Raw genomic sequence first — 20,086 nt, 5'->3', positions numbered from 1 at the left:
ATCTTTAACCCCTTATACACCAAATATACTTCTTATAAAAAAAAGATAATCCATAGTGCATTGAAGTTCTATCAGTCCGACACTGTGTAGCCTTCATATGGGTGAATGTTCGACCCAGGTAAAGGTGGAGCTGCTTCTGTATAAATGCACAACTTTTTTTTAACCTATTTTTAAGGGACCCGTTTGTTGACTCAGCTTAAATATCGTATAATACATTTTATCCAAGATGGCAGCGCATCGAACAATCTTTATTTTCCAGACGATAAATTGTGATCTTTTTTGATCTCTTTCTTCTCCTTAGACCGTCTCTTTCACCAATGACTGGAAGATGATCTTACTATTCGTGACAGCTGATGATCCTTGTGGCTTCTGCGTTCAGGTAAAGAAGAAAACGATTAAAAAGTTTGTTTCCAAAAACATTTATCAATGCAATGAATAAACAGTATTCGTGATTGTATCATTAAAGGCAGGTGAGGGCCCTAATATTCATAGGGGCCACATAAGAAACAAATTAAATATTCTATTCTCTCCCCTAGCCCTCTTTGGTTTGCTCCCCAGTGATCTCCTGTAATCTTTGGGAGAATCCATCAGCAAGTGTTCACTTTTCCTGCAGCTCCTCCACAGGAGAAATAGGGCATTACAATTTTCTTATTATTTCTTATGTTAAGGACATTGGACATAGATGTACTCCTGGTGCCCTGGCACTTAATAGTGTTGAGCGGCATAGGCCATATTCGAATTCGCGATATTTCGCGAATATATGGACAATTACTCGTCATATATTCACTAAATTCGCATATTGGTAATATTTGTGTTTTATTTTCGCAGATGCGAAAATTTGCGTATGCAAAAATTTGCATATGCAAAAATTCGCACGCCAGTCTCACACAGTAGTATTAGAGCCTTCTTTACACCACACAAGCTGGAAGCAGAGAGGGATGGTCACTGTGATGTGTACTGTGAAAATAAAAAAATAAAAAAAAAGGAATATTCGTAATTACGAATATATATTGCTATATTCGCGAATTCACGAATATGCGATATTCGCGAATAAAATTCGCATTGCGAATATTCGCGAGCAACACTAGTACTTAAAGGGATACTCCACTGCCCCAGTGTTTGGAAAAATGTATTCCAAACGCCAGGTGCGGGCTGGGGGGGGGGGGGGGGAGACTGTGACGTCACGCCACGTCCCCTCAATGCAATTCTATGGGAGGGGGCACGGCCATCGCCATGCTCCCTCCCATGGACTTGCATTGAGGAGGCGTGGTGTAATGTCAAAAGGGGCATGGCTGTGGTTGTACAACTCCCTCAGCCCGCACCCAGCGTTTGGAACAAAATGTTCCCAATCGCTGTGGCAGTGGAGCACGCCTTTAATGCAAAAGGTCGTACAATACTTCCTTAAGTGCTGAATGCAAAAATATATAAGATTTATAGGGGTCAGAAAAGGACTATTTTAAGCATACTCATTCTCATACAAAAAAGTTATAATTTTAAAAAAAGTTTTTTAAAAGTGGTAAAAAACGCAAAAAACGAGCCTCGTATGGGTCTGTAGGTGGGAAATTAAAAGCGTTATGACTATTAGGAAGCGAGGGAAACGTTTCCTTTATTAATCTGGGAAACGTTTCTCACTGCAAATCCTGGAGGGGAACAGAACAATTTCCACATTGTCACTGAGCTTTTTTCTATTGTGTTCCTCGTAAGATTTAAGGAAACGTCAAAAGCTTGTCCAGAGATAACCAAGAAAACCAGATGCGGTCACCATGATGGATCTGATAATATTTCGGCACTTGCAGAACGTTCAGATAGCATCAAAATGTAATAAGAATCCCGACAGGGACTATTTGTGAGACAAAGGAGAAGGAAATGGGACTATTAGGCCGAAAAGTTAAGAAACGTCTGAAGGTTTCTGAAGAATCTTAGTCTCCAATGGCCACTATAACTTCTCACATTAAAGGGGTACTCCGGTGGAACCCTTTTTTTTATTAAATGAACTGATGCGAGAAAGTTAAACAGATTGGAAAATTACTTCTATTTAAAAATTCTTTACCCTTCCAGTACTTTTTAGCAGCTGTATGCTCCAGAAGAAATTCTTTTATTTTTGAATTTCTTTTTTGTCTTGTCCACAGTGCTCTCTGCTGACACCTCTGTCCGTTTCAGGAACTGTCCAGAGCAGCATAGGTTTGCTATGGGGATTTTCTCCTGCTCTGGACTGTTCCTGATACAAGCATCAGGTGTCAGCAGAGAGCACTGTGGACAAGACAAAAAAAGACATTTAAAAGGAAAATAATTATCTCTGTAGCATACAGCTGCTAAAAAGTACTGGAAGGGTAAAGATTTTTTAATAGAAGTAATTTACAAATCAGTTTAACTTTCTGGCACCAGTTGATTTAAAAAAAAAAAGTTTTCCCACCGGCATACCCCTTTAAAGGGGTACTTCGCCCCTAGACATCTTATCCCCTATCCAAAGGATAGGGGATAAGATGTCAGATCGCCGCGGTGCCGCTGCTGGGGACCCCGGGGATCGCTGCTGCAGCACCCCGCTATCATTACAGCACAGAGCGAGATCGGCTCCGCCCCTCGTGACGTCACGGCCCGCCCCTTTCAATACAAGTCTATGGGAGGGGGCGTGGCGGTCGTCACACCCCCTGCCATAGACTTGCATTAAGGGGACGGGCCGTGATGTCATGAGGGGCGGAGCCATGATGTCACGCGGCTCCGTCCCCTGTATCGCCCGTCATTACGCACAGAGCGAACTCGCTCTGTGCTGTAATGATAGCGGGGTGCCGCAGCGGGGATCCCAGGGGTCCCCAGCAGTGGGACCGCGGCGATCTAACATCTTATCCCCTATCCTTTGGATAGGGGATAAGATGCCTAGGGGTGGAGTACCCCTTTAAGTAAGTGATTCCCAACCAGTGTGCCTCCAGCTGTTGCGAAACTATAACTTCCAGCATGCTAAGCAGCAGGTATCATGGTCTGGGCAGTGGATGGGAGAGCAACAGCAATTCTCAGAGCAGTGTTTCCCAACAAGGGTGCCTCCAGCTGTGGCAAATTGACAACTCACGGCATGCTAAACAGCAAGTTTCATGGTCTGGGCAGTGAATGGGAGACCAACAACAATGCTCAGACCAGTGTTTCCCAACCAGTAAGCCCCCAGCTGTTGCAAAACTACAACTCCCAACATGCCCGGACAGCCTTTGGCTGTCCGGGCATGCTGGGAGTTGTAGTTTTGCCACAGCTAGAGGCACCCTGGTTGGAATACACTACATTAAGGATGCCACCCAGCTTTTTAGAATGGTAGATCATTCATGTGTGTCAGTCTTCTCTGCAGCTCTGGCATTATATTCAATTTTTTTTAAATGTAACGTTTACTTTAGGATCAGTACTTTTTTCCCAGGAATGATACATTTTCTATATTTAATTTAATTTTAATTTAATTTCATGCAGGAAGACCACACAGAAAACACAATGCAAGAACTGACTGCGGCTCTGGACTATTTACATCAACAGGTAAATCATGGAAGCATGTATATATATATATATACTAAGTATATATGTATGACTAAGGTCCAGTTTTAGGACCGAAACGCGTCACCTTGTCATGTTCTCCTGGTCTTTGTGGCTTTTATTGGAATAAAACATCCTGTTCCTTGACACTCGCGCTGGACATTTTGCTTCTGTTTATATATATATATATATATATATATATATATATATATATATACATCAGAACCTTCATCATCATCATCATCATCATCATTAATATTTCTTTACGATTCTCCACTCATTCCCAGGATATTGAATATATGACAAATGTTTATGAGATTGTATCTTATCTTATTGTATCTTCTATGTTTAGACGATTGTATCTTCTCATTATCTGACAGAGAAAAGAACATTCCAGTATAATATCCAGCCTATTATTTTATTTACTTAGTGTAGATGTTTAATGTTAAATAAATAAATACAGTAAGAGATCCGTCAATAGCAGCTTGTTGACGGTTTCCACACATCAACAGAAGTCTATTATTTATTTATTTAGCATGATAAAAAAATTAATTATGTTCTTATATGTTGGGAAAAGGACTAAGTTAATCCATTAAAGGGGTACTCCGGTGGAAAACATTATTATTATTATTATTATTTTTTTTTTATGAACTGGTGCCAGAAAGTTAAATGGATTTGTAAATGACTTCTATTTAAAAATCTTAATCCTTTCAGTACTTATTAGCAGCTGTATGCTAAAGAAGAAAATGATTTTCTTTTTTGAATTTCTTTTTTGTCTTGTCCACAGTGCTCTCTGCTGACCCCTCTGTCCGTGTCAGGAACTGTCCAGAGCAGCATGGGTTTGCTATGAGGATTTTCTCCTGCTCTGGACAGTTCCAGGTGTCAGCAGAGAGCACTGTGGACAAGACAAAAAAGAAATTCAAAAAGAAAAGAATTTCCTCTGTAGTATAAAGCTGCTAATAAGTACTGAAAGGGTAAAAAAAAATTTAGAGAAGTAATTTACAAATTCACAAATCTGTTTAACTGTCTGGCACCAGTTGATTTAAAAAAAAAAAAATTCCACCGGAGTACCCCTTTAATTTCTCCAGGTGTAATGCTGTTGATGAGTCTGATATTTCATTTATTTAGTGTTTATTAAAAAAAATAAAATAAAATCCTGTATAGGTTGGGAAAGGAACCATTCATTTCCTAAATTGTTGTGTGGAAACCATGAACAAGCTGCTGTTAAAGGGGTACTTCACTGGAAAACATTTTTTTTATTTTTTTTTTAAATCAACTTGTGCCAGAAAGTTAAATATATTTGTAAATTACTTCTGTTTAGAAATCTTAACCTTTCCAGTACTTATCAGCTGCTGTATGTCCCACAGGAAGTTCTTTTTTTTTTTTAAGTTTCCTTTCTGTCTGACCACAGTGCTCTCTGCTGACACCTCTGTCCATTTTAGGAACTGTCCAGAGCAGTAGCAAATCCCCATAGCAAACCTCTCCTGCTGCGGACCATTCCTAAAATGGACAGAAGTGTCAGCAGAGAGCATTGTGGTCAGGCATAAAGGAAATTAAAAAAGAAAAGAACTTCCTGTGGAGAATACAGCAGCTGATAAGTACCGGAAGGATTAAGATTTTTAAAGAGAAGTAATATACAAATCTGTTTAACTTTCTGGCACCAGTTGATTTAAAAAAAAATGTTTTCCAGGGGAGTACCCCTTTAATGCATCTGTTGTTTTATTTATTTAGTGTAGATTTAAGTAAACTAATAAAATAAAAAATAATGCTTTATACATTGGAAAAAGGGCTATGGTAAACTCTAAATTTGTCAAATTATAATGTGGAAACCATCAACAAGCTGCAGGTGATGGATCTGTTGTTTTAATTTATTTAAAGGGGTACTCCGGTGAAAACCTTTTTTCTTTTAAATCAACTGGTGGCAGAAAGTTAAACATATTTGTTAATTACTTCTATTAAAAAATCTTAATCCTTCCAGTACTTATTAGCTGCTGAATGCTACAGAGGAAATTCCTTTCTTTTTGGAACACTGATGACATCACGAACACAGTGCTCTCTGCTGACATCTCTGTCCATTTTAGCAACCATGCATAGCAGATGCATGCATAGCAGATGCATGCTAAGAGCAGCATGGTGGCTCAGTGGTTAGCACTGCTGCCTTGTAATGCTGGGGACTTGGGTTCAAATCCCACTAAGGACAACAATAAATAAAGCATTATTATTATTATTATTATTATTATAACGTCAGCAGAGAGAACTGTGCTCGTGATGTCATCAGAGAGTATTCCAAAAAGAAAAGACTTTCCTCTGTAGTATTCAGCAGCTAATAAGTACAGGAAGGATTAAGATTTTTTAATAGAAGTAATTTACAAATATGTTTAACTTTCTGCCACCAGTTGATTTAAAAGAAAAAAGGTTTTCACCAGAGTACCCCTTTAATGTAGATTATTTTTTATCTATTGATCCGTTTCTTTTATTTTAAAGCTTCCAAAAACATTTGTTAGTCTGGTGGATCTAAGTTTGCTGAGTGGCCTCTACCTGTCGTATCCAGATAATGCAGAGATCAGGTAGGTTGTCGTCTTTCTATCATCTTGTCTATGACAAATCTTCTGGTTAGTATAAGTAGTATAAGTCTAAGGCCGGGAATGTACAGTGATCCCTCAAGTTACAATATTAATTGGTTCCATGACAACCATTGTATGTTGAGACCATTGTATGTTGAAACCATTGTATGTTGGGACCATTGTATGTTGAGACCAGAACTCTATGGAAACCTGGTAATTGGTTCTGAAGCCCCAAAATGTCATCCAAAAATAGGAAAAAGTGATGATTAAAGAAAAATAAGTAGATAACTAATATAGATAAAGCAAATCCTTACATATAAAAGTAATAAAGATCTGCTGGGAGCCAAAGGCTGTCCGGGCATGCTGGGAGTTGTAGTTTTGCAACAGCTGGGGGCACCCTACTTGGGAAAACACTGCTCTATATAGAGGACAGGAGCTTCTTCAGGGTTTTCTCCCATACGGGAGCGCATACGGCAGGGGGGAGCTAAAACCTTGTGCTCCCGTATGCCATCGTATGCTCTCCCGTATGTCATTCATTTCATTGAGCCGACCGGAGTGAGACGTTCGGTCCGGTCGGCTCCTTTTTGCGCTGTATGCGCTTTTTCGCTGGACCTAAAACTGTGGTCAACCACGGTTTTAGGTCTGGTTATAAAAGCGCATACAACGCAAAAATGAGCCGACCGGACTGAACGTTTCACTGCGGTCGGCTCAATGAAATGAATGACATACGGGAGCGCATACGATGGCATACGGGAGCGCAAAGAAAGGCATACGGGAGCGCATAGAAAGGCATAAGGGAGCGCATAGAAAGGCATAAGGGAGCGCATAGAAAGGCATAAGGGAGCGCATAGAAAGGCATAAGGGAGCGCATAGAAAGGCATAAGGGAGCACATAGAAAGGCATAAGGGAGCGCATAGAAAGGCATAAGGGAGCGCATAGAAAGGCATAAGGGAGCGCATAGAAAGGCATAAGGGAGCGCATAGAAAGGCATAAGGGAGCGCATAGAAAGGCATAAGGGAGCGCATAGAAAGGCATAAGGGAGCACATAGAAAGGCATAAGGGAGCGCATAGAAAGGCATAAGGGAGCGCATAGAAAGGCATAAGGGAGTGCATACGATGGCATACGGGAGCGCAAAGAAAGGCATAAGGGAGCGCATAGAAAGGCATAAGGGAGCGCATAGAAAGGCATAAGGGAGCGCATAGAAAGGCATAAGGGAGCGCATAGAAAGGCATAAGGGAGCGCATAGAAAGGCATAAGGGAGCGCATAGAAAGGCATAAGGGAGCGCATAGAAAGGCATAAGGGAGCACATAGAAAGGCATACGGGAGCGCATAGAAAGGCATAAGGGAGCGCATAGAAAGGCATAAGGGAGCGCATAGAAAGGCATAAGGGAGCGCATAGAAAGGCATAAGGGAGCGCATAGAAAGGCATAAGGGAGCGCATAGAAAGGCATAAGGGAGTGCATACGATGGCATACGGGAGCGCAAAGAAAGGCATAAGGGAGCGCATAGAAAGGCATAAGGGAGCGCATAGAAAGGCATAAGGGAGCGCATAGAAAGGCATAAGGGAGCGCATAGAAAGGCATAAGGGAGCGCATAGAAAGGCATAAGGGAGCACATAGAAAGGCATAAGGGAGCGCATAGAAAGGCATAAGGGAGCGCATAGAAAGGCATACGGGAACACATAGAAAGGCATAAGGGAGCGCATAGAAAGGCATAAGGGAGCGCATAGAAAGGCATACGGGAACACATAGAAAGGCATAAGGGAGCGCATAGAAAGGCATAAGGGAGCGCATAGAAAGGCATACGGGAACACATAGAAAGGCATAAGGGAGCGCATAGAAAGGCATAAGGGAGCGCATAGAAAGGCATAAGGGAGCGCATAGAAAGGCATAAGGGAGCGCATAGAAAGGCATAAGGGAGCGCATAGAAAGGCATAAGGGAGTGCATACGATGGCATACGGGAGCGCAAAGAAAGGCATAAGGGAGCGCATAGAAAGGCATAAGGGAGCGCATAGAAAGGCATACGGGAACACATAGAAAGGCATAAGGGAGCGCATAGAAAGGCATAAGGGAGCGCATAGAAAGGCATAAGGGAGCGCATAGAAAGGCATAAGGGAGCGCATAGAAAGGCATAAGGGAGCACATAGAAAGGCATAAGGGAGCGCATAGAAAGGCATAAGGGAGCGCATAGAAAGGCATACGGGAACACATAGAAAGGCATAAGGGAGCGCATAGAAAGGCATAAGGGAGCGCATAGAAAGGCATACGGGAACACATAGAAAGGCATAAGGGAGCGCATAGAAAGGCATAAGGGAGCGCATAGAAAGGCATACGGGAACACATAGAAAGGCATAAGGGAGCGCATAGAAAGGCATAAGGGAGCGCATAGAAAGGCATAAGGGAGCGCATAGAAAGGCATAAGGGAGCGCATAGAAAGGCATAAGGGAGCGCATAGAAAGGCATAAGGGAGCGCATAGAAAGGCATAAGGGAGCGCAAAGAAAGGCATACGGGAGCGCAAGGTTTTAGCTCCCCCCTGCCGTATGTGCTCCCGTATGGGAGAAAACGTGATGTGAACCAGCCCCAACATGGAGTCGCCCTCACCTGGTGTCCGAAGGAGCAAGTACAGAACATGTAATACCTCCCTGTACTGTAGGGAGCGCTACCAGACACCAGTCAGTGCATACACTCAGTAATACAGGTAAAGAGTACAGAACATGTAATACCTCCCTGTACTGTAGAGGGCGCTACCAGACACCAGTCAGTGCATACACTTCAGTAATACAGGTAAAGAGTACAGAACATGTAATACCTCCCTGTACTGTAGGGGGCGTTACCAGACACCAGTCAGTGCATACACTTCAGTAATACAGGTAAAGAGTACAGAACATGTAATACCTCCCTGTACTGTAGGGGGCGTTACCAGACACCAGTCAGTGCATACACTCAGTAATACAGGTAAAGAGTACAGAACATGTAATACCTCCCTGTACTGTAGGGGGTGCTACCAGACACCAGTCAGTGCATACACTTCAGTAATACAGGTAAAGAGTGCAGAACATGTAATACCTCCCTGTACTGTAGAGGGCGCTACCAGACACCAGTCAGTGCATACACTTCAGTAATACAGGTAAAGAGTACAGAACATGTAATACCTCCCTGTACTGTAGGGGGCGCTACCAGACACCAGTCACTGCATACACTTCAGTAATACAGGTAAAGAGTACAGAACATGTAATACCTCCCTGTACTGTAGAGGGCGTTACCAGACACCAGTCACTGCATACACTTCAGTAATACAGGTAAAGAGTACAGAACATGTAATACCTCCCTGTACTGTAGAGGGCGTTACCAGACACCAGTCAGTGCATACACTTCAGTAATACAGGTAAAGAGTACAGAACATGTAATACCTCCCTGTACTGTAGGGGGCGTTACCAGACACCAGTCAGTGCATACACTCAGTAATACAGGTAAAGAGTACAGAACATGTAATACCTCCCTGTACTGTAGGGGGTGCTACCAGACACCAGGCAGTGCATACACTTCAGTAATACAGGTAAAGAGTACAGAACATGTCATACCTCCCTGTACTGTAGAGGGCGCTACCAGACACCAGTCAGTGCATACACTTCAGTAATACAGGTAGAGAGTACAGAACATGTAATACCTCCCTGTACTGTAGGGGGCGCTACCAGACACCAGTCACTGCATACACTTCAGTAATACAGGGGTTATACCAGTGAAATGCCCATTCTGATTGGTCGGTTCTTCCGGCCATTGAAGCGTTTCACAGATTTGGACTGTCCGTACATTGTATATTGAGTCTGGTTTCAACTTACAATGGTCCAGAATAGACCTGAGTTGAGGGATCACTGTATTGAGATTTGTCCTGAAAATTCTGCCAACCTGTTCCATCAGGGGAAACAGGGATGGGACAGGTTGGATTTAACCTGTTACATTCTCTGTATCCCCGAAAACAAGCAGCTTCCGATCTGTATGCACCTGCTTATCTAAACGTATATATTTCTGCAGGACCTGGGAAATATAATTACATTATGGGATCATTTTAGTGGGTGCCGTGTAATGCCTTGTTTCACCTGTTGTGGTGCTGTAGAGAAGTAAACACTTTGCTGCCAAATTCTGCCCCAGATTACAGCTGATCTCTGGGCTTCCCAATGGCGGGATTCATTGTGATCAGCTGATCATTGGGGGATGGCTAATAACAAAATGGATTCTTCAAAGAAAACTGCCTGCATTCATATACGCAGCAGAATTATGCTTCCAGCTCTGGATGTGACTAGAATGTAGGACATTATGGGGGGAGATTTATGAAAACCTGTCCAGAGGAAAACTTGCCCAGTTGCCCATAGCAACCAATCAGATCGCTGCTTTCATTTTTAACATGGCCTCGGCAAACTGAAAGCAGCGATCTGATTGGTTGCTATGGACAACTGGGCAGCTTTTCCTCTGGACAGGTTTTGATAAATCTCCTCCATTGTCAGTACAGGAGAAGAAAAGCGAAGGGTTTACCATTATTCTAATCTATTAGAGATGAGTGGTGGGCTGAAACATATGAACATCGGGGGAGATTTATCAAAACCTGTGTAGAGTAAAAGTGGTGCAGTTGCCCATAGCAACCAATCAGATAGCTTCTTTCATTTTATTACAGGCCTCTTTAAAAATGAAAGAAGCGATCTGATTGGTTCTATGGGCACCACTTTTCCTCTACACAGGTTTTGATAAATCTTCCCCATCATTCCTATGATCCCAACAACCAACCCGCCTGCTGAAGGTTTTCACATTTGTTTTATTTTAGGAAATCCTGTGAGTGTTTCAGTAAACCTTCAGACTTCCATAAAGCCATGTTCCGCTTCACCTTCCAGGTAAAAAAAAAAAAAGCTCTGCGTGAAACATCAGAATGGGAGAGAATATAGAGGGGTCTCCTATTAAAGGGGTACTCCGGCCCCAAGACATCTTATCCCCTATCCAAAGGATATGGGATAATATATCTGATGGTGGGGGTCCCCTGCAATCTAGCATGCAGCACCCACCTGTAAGCACTGCAGGAAGCGCTGGAGGCTCTCAGTGTTATGCTTCCCGACCACGGGGATGGAGTATCGTGACATCACGCCTCTCCCCCTCAATGCAAGTCTATGGACGGGGGCGGACTTGTCACACAGGGGCGGACTTGTCACACAGGGGCGGACTTGTCACACAGGGGCGGACTTGTCACACAGTGGCGGACTTGTCACGTCCCGATACTCCGTCCCTGTGGTCGGGAGGCATAACACTGAGAGCCTCCAGCGCTTCCTGCAGTGCTAACAGGTGGGTAATGCATGCTAGATTGTGGGGGTCCCCAGCGGTGGGACCCCAGTGATCAGACATCTTATCCCCTATCTTTTGGATAGGGGGACGTCACGCCCCCGCCCATAGACTTGCATTGAGGGGGCGGGGCATGATGTTACACGGGGGCAAGGCGTGATGTCCCGATACTCCGTCCCCGTGGTCGGGAGGCATAACACTGAGAGCCTCCAGCACTTCCTGCAGTGCTAACAGGTGGGTGCTGCATTCTAAATTGCGGGGGTCCCCATCGGCAGGACCCCCGCGATCAGACAAGACAAGATGTCTTGGGGCCGGAGTACCCCTATAAACCATATGAGAAATGCGTAACTTAAAGTGTTACTCCTGTGGAAAACATTTTTTTTTTTATTTCCACTGTTACTGTGCATATATATATAAAAAAAAAGATAAATTACAAGTCTGGAAACATGAGACTGTATGTTTCCATATGTTTCCCATTGACTGTAATGTAAAAATGTTTATGTGGGGTGCTGTTGCCATGAGGCTATTGTATTAGTAGTCTTTGGGGGGTGCCACCTGCTGTTAGATGGGAGGCAGCACAATTTAACCCCTTTCTGACCAATGCAGTACATTTACAACATGGGAAACCGCACTCCCATTCACTCTTCTGAAATTTTGCTTGCCGAATTCAACCTTAAATTAAAGCCCATAGACTTCTATGGGATTCTGCACTCCCATTCACACTTCTGAATTTCCGCTTGCGGAATCGCATAGAAGTCTATGGGCTTTAATTTGAGGCGGATTTCCGCAAGTGGAAATATCGCCGTGTGAATATACCCTTAGATCAGTGGTCTTGGGCATTATCGTTATTGTGTACGTCCACCTTCAGCCATCGCTATAATATCAATGTTTGATCCTTTGACCTCCGCAACTCCCAAGCCCAACCCCCGCCCCCCCCCCCCCCCCCCGCACCGTCCTCACTATGCTGCTCTCATCTGATAAACACCCAATAACCACATTACATAATATCGGACTATCTAGAATCCCATCTCAGCGCGGGCCCTCCTGCCGAGATAAAACCTCCTCCGCCATTATCACCAGAATCAAGACCAGATGAGTCACAAGACGCCGGAGATAATATTAATGACTTTTATCTGAACATCTGGAGACAAAGTCCCGTGTCCTTCTATTCTACATCACAGTAACCAGTAAATATTGTACATTATGTCAGTCCGGCATGACAAGGCAACATTTGTGGTGACAGCAACTATATCACAGGGCCTGTAACCTTTACAGGGAATCTATGGGGCATTCACTATAGGATCCACCTCTAGTGGGTAATAAAACAATCTATGGGGATCTCACTATAGGGTCCACCTCTAATGGGTACCATGAGAATCTATGGGGCACTCACTATAGGGTCCACCTCTAATGGGCACCATGAGAATCTATGGGGCACTCACTATAGGGTCCACCTCTAGTGGGTAATATAACAATCTATGGGGCACTCACTATAGGATCCATCTCTAATGGGCGCCATGAGACTCTATGGGGCACTCACTATAGGGTCCACCTCTAGTGGGTAATATAACAATCTATGGGGCACTCACTATAGGGTCCATCTCTAATGAGCACCATGAGAATCTATGGGGCACTCACTATAGGGTCCACCTCTAATGGGCAATTTGGGAATGAATGGAGCATTCACTATAGGGTCCACCTTCAGTGGGTATATACCATTCTATGGGGCACTCACTAAAGGGTCCCCCTCTAGTGGGTAATATAACAATCTTTGGGGCACTCACTATAGGGTCCACCTCTAGTGGGTAATAAAACAATCTATGGGGATCTCACTATAGGGTCCACCTCTAATGGGTACCATGAGAATCTATGGGGCACTCACTATAGGGTCCACCTCTAATGGGTACCATGAGAATCTATGGGGCACTCACTATAGGGTTAGGGTCCACCTCTAGTGGGTAATATAACAATCTATGGGGCACTCACTATAGGGTCCATCTCTAATGGGCACCATGAGAATCTATGGGGCACTCACTATAGGGTCCACCTCTAATGGGCAATTTGGGAATGAATGGAGCATTCACTATAGGGTCCATCTCCAGTGGGTATATACCATTCTATGGGGCACTCACTAAAGGGTCCACCTCTAGTGGGTAATATAACAATCTTTGGGGCACTCACTATAGGGTCCACTGCTAATGGGCAATATAGGAATAAATGGGTCAATCCCTAGAGGGTCCACCACTTTTGGGCAATATAGAAATCTACGGGGCACTCACTATAGGGTCCACCTCTAATGGGCACTATGAGCATCTATGGGGTACTCCCTAAAGAGTCCACCTCTAATGGGCAATATGGTAATCTATGGGACACTCACCATAGGGTCAACCTCAATTGGCACCATGGAAATCTATGGGGCACTCACTATAGGGTCCACTTCTAATGGACACCATGGGAATCTATGGGGCACTTACTATAGGGTCCACCTCCAATAGGCAATATGGGAATGTATGGGGCCCTCACTATAGGGTCCACCTCTAGTGGGCAATATGGGAATCTATGGGGCACTCACTATCTCGTCTACCTCTAATGGGCACCATGAGAATTTATTGGGGACTCCCTATAGGGTTAACCTGTAATGGGCACCATGAAGAAGTTCCAGCCCAGGTTGACCCCATCCTTCTATCCCATGAAGATGGGTGAATTTAGACTTACATTTACCAAGGGCAATTGCCCTCCACCAAAAACCAGACCAATTTAGCAGCTTTCTTTCTCTGTAGTTACAAGAGCCATGAGGTTCATGGGGTTATACTACTGTCAATACAACACTACCCGTCACAAAGCAGTGCCAATGATTCTTCTTGCCAGTGCAAATTCCATACCAAAGTTCCAACCACATTTAAGTGTCCAAACAGTGGGCATTAGCTCTTGCAGTGTCCATTTAATTGTGCAAGCAACATATCAGTGCCCATACAATAGCCCCAGCTATAGTAATGCCCAAACAATGCCTACCATAGAACTCACTACTACAACAAGTCATATACATTCTCAACTACAGCGCCCATAAGAATTACCACTTCCAGACATAATAGTGCCCATAAATAATGCCACATGCTGTCTCCTCTACTATGACAAATAGAGGAGGATCCTGAGCAGGTGTCCCAACCTCAAATAGGGCAGATGCACATGGGTGGCTTAGTGGGGACAAGTCGATGAACTCTTGGGGCAAATGCCCTGCTGGCTGAACCCCTCATATAAAACAATATTAAGAAGAATGTCTCTAGTCAGGAAGTAGTCAGAGAGTGTTGTCAATTCAAGTAGAGAAAACAGACATGGTCGCACATCCACAATTTGTATAATGATCTGATTGCTTCTCAGCATAAATTCAAAAACGAACAGGTTGTTAGTATACATTTTTATCAAAAAGTACAAGCCCACTCGCCACGTCAAGTCCACCTATTCAGAGTGGGTCCCTAACGTCCCTAACATAAAATAAGAGTGTTGTCATAAGGCTGATCGTCTTTGCAACAGAAACTGTCTTTACGAAGTTCACGCTTCCAATGAGTCCAAGGTCAATAGTGCCACCCCCTACTGGTAATGACATATAGGCAACCCTACTGACCATATCATTGGCTATAAAGCTGCACATGGCCATCAGAGGACGACTCTGCAAAGCAGGAGGCAGGATTGGTGTAGGAAAAACTGGACGTGTGGGGTTCACTAACTTATGAGCCTTCTTTTTCCAGTCTTCCCTTGAGAAACTAATAAGTTCGGAGAGATACGACACGAGGGAGGACTTCACCGTGGCCTTACACCCTGTGCTCCACATGGTGAGTACCGCATGGACAGATCGTAACACAGATTTTGATTCATGGAGCAGATTAAGGGGGGAAAATTATAGTTGGCTCCTCAGCTATTCTACTTCTGTTCCCTATGGCAACACTTCCTGTCATAGTCTATGACTTCTTCAGTCTTGTCATTAGGGAGGAGATAGAAATGTACTTTTCCTGACTTGCTTGTGGTGGACCACCGGGTGAATGGCGGGACCACGGGTATGGTGGTGTAGGTTGGTGGGATCTGATGTTATTAACCCCCCGGGGCCGGATGGTATTAACCCCTATGTGTTTGTGACGCCAGTGTGGTTTTCGGCTTCCGGAACACTACACACCCGGATTCTCCGCTATCCCATGGGCTAGTAGTGAATAAAGAGTCCACAACCAGTTATGGTTAAATGGAGGCTTTACTAAGTAGAAGACAGATGGAATTATCTTCACAGCTAAGGCCAGAATTCCCAGAGAGTGGCCAGTACCTAGAGGACCTCGCAGCTTGCTGGACCAATACTTGTAATAAACTTGACTTGGAATTAGACTTGACTTGACTTTGTGCAGGACTTGACTAGTTTCAGTGACAGCAGACATAGACTTCAGACTTACTGGAATGACTGTAGCTTTTGGGGCCTTCCAGATGCTGATCACTTGCACTGAGATCTCTGGTGGTTGCTGTCTCAGCAAAGACTTGATTGTACAAGAGCTGGTAGCAAAGAGAGAAAAATTGTAATGGCCGCCCCTTTATATAGTGGGGGGCTGGACTAAAGCCCACTGGTCAAGCTGTGGGTCATAGGTTAAGCTGGTGCTCTCTGGGAGTACATGTGACAACAAATCATGTGACTGCTTAACATAACATGTGACAGACTTACTCACAAGTCCTTGAGACCTCCCACAGGTCCTTTATACTATCTTTACATAGGGATCCTGTCTATGCATTAAAGTGACATACACACCATATAAAACAACAGGGAGACAGCAGGGGGAGATCCTGCAGGGGAACCCCTAGGTCACTGAGGGACTCAACCTGACAGGGCCCACAGGTAGTACTTGCTTGAGTACTGACATTTTATGAGTCTGGATATGGCCTTTGGTAGGGATGGTTGTAGTCAGGGAGTAGTCAGGAAGTAGTCAGGGAGTGTTGTCATAAGGCTGATCATCTTTGCCACAGAAACTGTCTTTACAATTTTCACAAATAGTTTATATATAATAATTATCCCTGAGAACAAAAAGGGTCGGGCTGCTAAAATCTAATACGCCCAACCCTTCTCTCTCCTAAAATCATCTGTCAGGAGGACCCCATTCACTTTAGACCAGTGTTCCCCAACCGGAGTGCCTCCAGCTGTTGCAAAACTACAACTCCCAGCATGCCCGGACAGCCCTTGGCTGTCCGGGCATGCTGGGAGTTGTAGTTTTGCAACAGCTGGAGGCGACATAATTGGGAAACACTGTTTTAGACAGTCGGCTGATGCTGCCCAATTCAGCAGGTTCTGACAACTTTTGACTAAAATGTATGGGGACATTAAAAGGGTTTGTCAGGGATAGAAAACAGATCTGATTTCTTCCAAAAACAGTGCCCCTCATGTCCTCAGGATATGTGTGGTATTGCAGCTCAGTTCCATAGAAGGAAATGGAGCCGAGTTGTAATACCACACACAACCTGAGGAAAGGGGTGGCGTTGTTTTTTTGACGAAATTAGCTCTGTTTTACTATTCCTAAATGACTCCTTTAATACACCTGGACATGAAAAGGTGCAAATCTGAACCTAAATTTATATCTTATTGACAATTTTACAGACTGATTCTGAGAAGAAGAACATTCACACCTATGGGGACGTTTACGAAGTACAGTGCTCCCAGCAGGTAAGTAAGTGCCCCCCATAACCCTTTCCAAGGGGGCTTCAGTTTACAGTAGACAGCCCCTTTAGGCGTTTGCAGCATTTATTTACCCGTCTATAGGGCAATGTTCACACATAGTTTTATTGGGTTCCCATATTTTGTATTTTTTTTCTCCATAAAATTTAATGGGAAAATGCTGCACAGGTCACATGGACTTTTTTTTACAGCCGTGAAAACAAAAAGTTGCATGCACTTATTTTGGATGTCATATGGCAATTCTATACAAACTTTTAGGTGTTTTTTCTTTTTGCTCAAAAAACTGAAAATATGTGAAAAATTGCAAGCAAAGAACTGATTTGCAAAAAATAAACAAAAAAAAAATAAATATATATATATATATATATATATATATATATATATATATATATATAAAATGGCAATATAAAATGGCAATAAAAAAAAACATAAAATGGCAATAAAACATGTCAAAAAGAACAAAACAATTTAAAAAGTGCTTCAAAAAACAAAAAAAGAAAAGGGTGTTTTGAATATCCCCCTTCCCCATTTTGCTTGTAAATTCAATCATATTTTTGAGCCTCAAAATACACTGTGTTAACTTAGTCTAACCTAAATACCTGACCCCTAAGGTTGAGTTCACACTAGCATAATACTCATTATTCATAGCATGCTAGAGTGAACACACTTTTACGCTATGTTGACACATGGTTTTTGGAGTCTCATTTTGAGCTGAAAAAGAACAAAAGAAAAAATAAACAGCTGAAAAAAAACATGTAAGCAGCTGAAAATTAGGCAAAAAAAACCTGTGTGAACACAGAACAGGTGAAGTAGATGGTGACGTCTCGTACGATGTTCCTTACACAGGACTCCGTCTTCTTGAACACACATAAGAACAGTCCGTACCTGTGGCTGAAGGACATGATGGATGTTAAAGAGAGTCGGGCGCAGGTAAGATGGCAGATGTGGTAATACACCAGGGTAGAGCGCTGCTTTGGTAGTAATTCCCAATTATACGGTCTACTATACATAGGCTGACCACATTTTCTTAATACAAAAACGGATCATTGGGATAGTATAGGGAATATATAGTTGTCGGACCTTATACTGCCACCAAATAACGTGGTAGGCCCCCATACTGCCCTCATATATAGTTGTAGGCCTCCATGCTGACCCCATAAATAGTTGTAGGCCTCTATGCTAACCCCATATATACTTGTAGGCCCCATACTGCCCCCATATATAGTGGTAGGCCCCTATTCTGCCTCCATACATAGTTGTAGGCCCCAATGCTACCCCCTTATATAGTTGTAGACCCCCATAGTGCCCCCATATATAGTTGTAGGCCCCTATGCTGACCCCATATAATTATAGGCCTCTATACTGCCCCCATATGTAGTTGTAGGCCTCAATACTTCCACCATATATAGTTGTAGGTCTCAATACTGCCCCCATATATAGTTGTAGGCCTCCACACTGCCCCCATATATAGTAGTTGTAGGCCTCAATACTGCCCCCATATATAGTTGTAGGCCTCAATACTGCCCCCATATATAGTTGTAGGCCTCAATACTGCTCCCATATATAGTTGTAGGTCTCAATACTGCCCCCATATATAGTTGTAGGCCTCAATACTGCCCCCATATATAGTTGTAGGCCTCAATACTGCTCCCATATATAGTTGTAGGCCTCAATACTGCCCCCATATATAGTTGTAGGCCTCAATACTGCTCCCATACATAGTTGTAGGCCTCAATACTGCTCCCATATATAGTTGTAGGCATCAATACTGCTCCCATATATAGTTGTAGGCCTCAAGACTGCCCCCATATATAGCTGTAGGCCTCAATACTGCTCCCATATATAGTTGTAGGCATCAATACTGCTCCCATATATAGCTGTAGGCCTCAATACTGCTCCCATATTTAGTTGTAGGCCTCAATACTGTCCCCATATATAGTTGTAGGCCCCTATACTGCTCCCATATATAGTTGTAGGCATCAATACTGCTCCCATATATAGCTGTAGGCCTCAATACTGCTCCCATATATAGTTGTAGGCCCCTATACTGCTCCCATATATAGTTGTAGGCCTCAATACTGCTCCCATATATAGTTGTAGGCCTCAATACTGCCCCCATATATAGCTGTAGGCCTCAATACTGCTCCCATATATAGTTGTAGGCCTCCACACTGCCCCCATATATAGTTGTAGGCCTCAATACTGCTCCCATACATAGTTGTAGGCCTCAATACTGCCCCCATATATAGTTGTAGGCCTCCACACTGCCCCCATATATAGTTGTAGGCCTCAATACTGTCCCCATATATAGTTGTAGGCCTCAATACTGCTCCCATATATAGTTGTAGGCCTCAATACTGTCCCCATATATAGTTGTAGGCCTCAATACTGCTCCCATACATAGTTGTAGGCCTCAATACTGCCCCCATATATAGTTGTAGGCCTCAATACTGCCCCCATATATATTTGTAGGCCTCAATACTGCCCCCATATATAGCTGTAGGCCTCAATACTGCCCCCATATATAGTTGTAGGCCTCAATACTGCCCCCATATTTAGTTGTAGGCCTCAATACTGCTCCCATATTTAGTTGTAGGCCTCAATACTGCCCCCATATATAGTTGTAGGCCTCAATACTGCTCCCATATTTATTTGTGTGATAGCCTGGGGGAGTAGGGTATATGGGGTGTAGCTGTGCAGTGACTAAAGGGTGTCTGGTTAACCCTTTCTATTCACGACGCCAGGGTAAGTGCTTCTCTGCAATGCTTGTCCTACCGCCACCCTTCCCAAGAGCGATAGGGAGGTATAGAATAATTGAATGTCCACAACTGGAGAGTTTGCTGAAAACAGTTGGAACTTTACTGAAGATTTTATGCAAGCTTCATAACCAGAACAGTCTCTATACATGCAAAGTCTCTCAGAGATTGACAGTGGTTGGGACCTTAAGCGTTTTAGTCCTTAGGCTGATATGCACTGTTCCACTGGATTTAGG

At 43.5% G+C, this 20,086-nt stretch overlaps 1 protein-coding gene across 1 annotated transcript in view; it reads left to right on the top strand.

Moving 5' to 3' along the window:
* Window positions 1-309: 309 nt before the first annotated feature.
* PLB1 (phospholipase B1) overlaps window positions 310-20,086 on the top strand; it is a 133,888-nt gene continuing 114,111 nt past the window's right edge. The window contains exons 1-7 of the mRNA XM_056568574.1: window positions 310-379; window positions 3,448-3,510; window positions 5,992-6,074; window positions 10,891-10,957; window positions 15,143-15,226; window positions 17,017-17,082; window positions 17,941-18,024. Coding sequence (XP_056424549.1) covers window positions 329-379; window positions 3,448-3,510; window positions 5,992-6,074; window positions 10,891-10,957; window positions 15,143-15,226; window positions 17,017-17,082; window positions 17,941-18,024 — 498 coding nt within the window. The 5' untranslated portion in view covers window positions 310-328. The remainder of the gene's footprint in view (window positions 380-3,447; window positions 3,511-5,991; window positions 6,075-10,890; window positions 10,958-15,142; window positions 15,227-17,016; window positions 17,083-17,940; window positions 18,025-20,086) is intronic.

Source organism: Hyla sarda, chromosome 3 (assembly GCF_029499605.1).
Source record: "Hyla sarda isolate aHylSar1 chromosome 3, aHylSar1.hap1, whole genome shotgun sequence".
NCBI lineage: Eukaryota > Metazoa > Chordata > Amphibia > Anura > Hylidae > Hyla > Hyla sarda.
The sequence above is the reverse complement of the archived record's forward strand: the minus strand, read 5'-3'. Positions and strand labels throughout refer to the sequence as shown.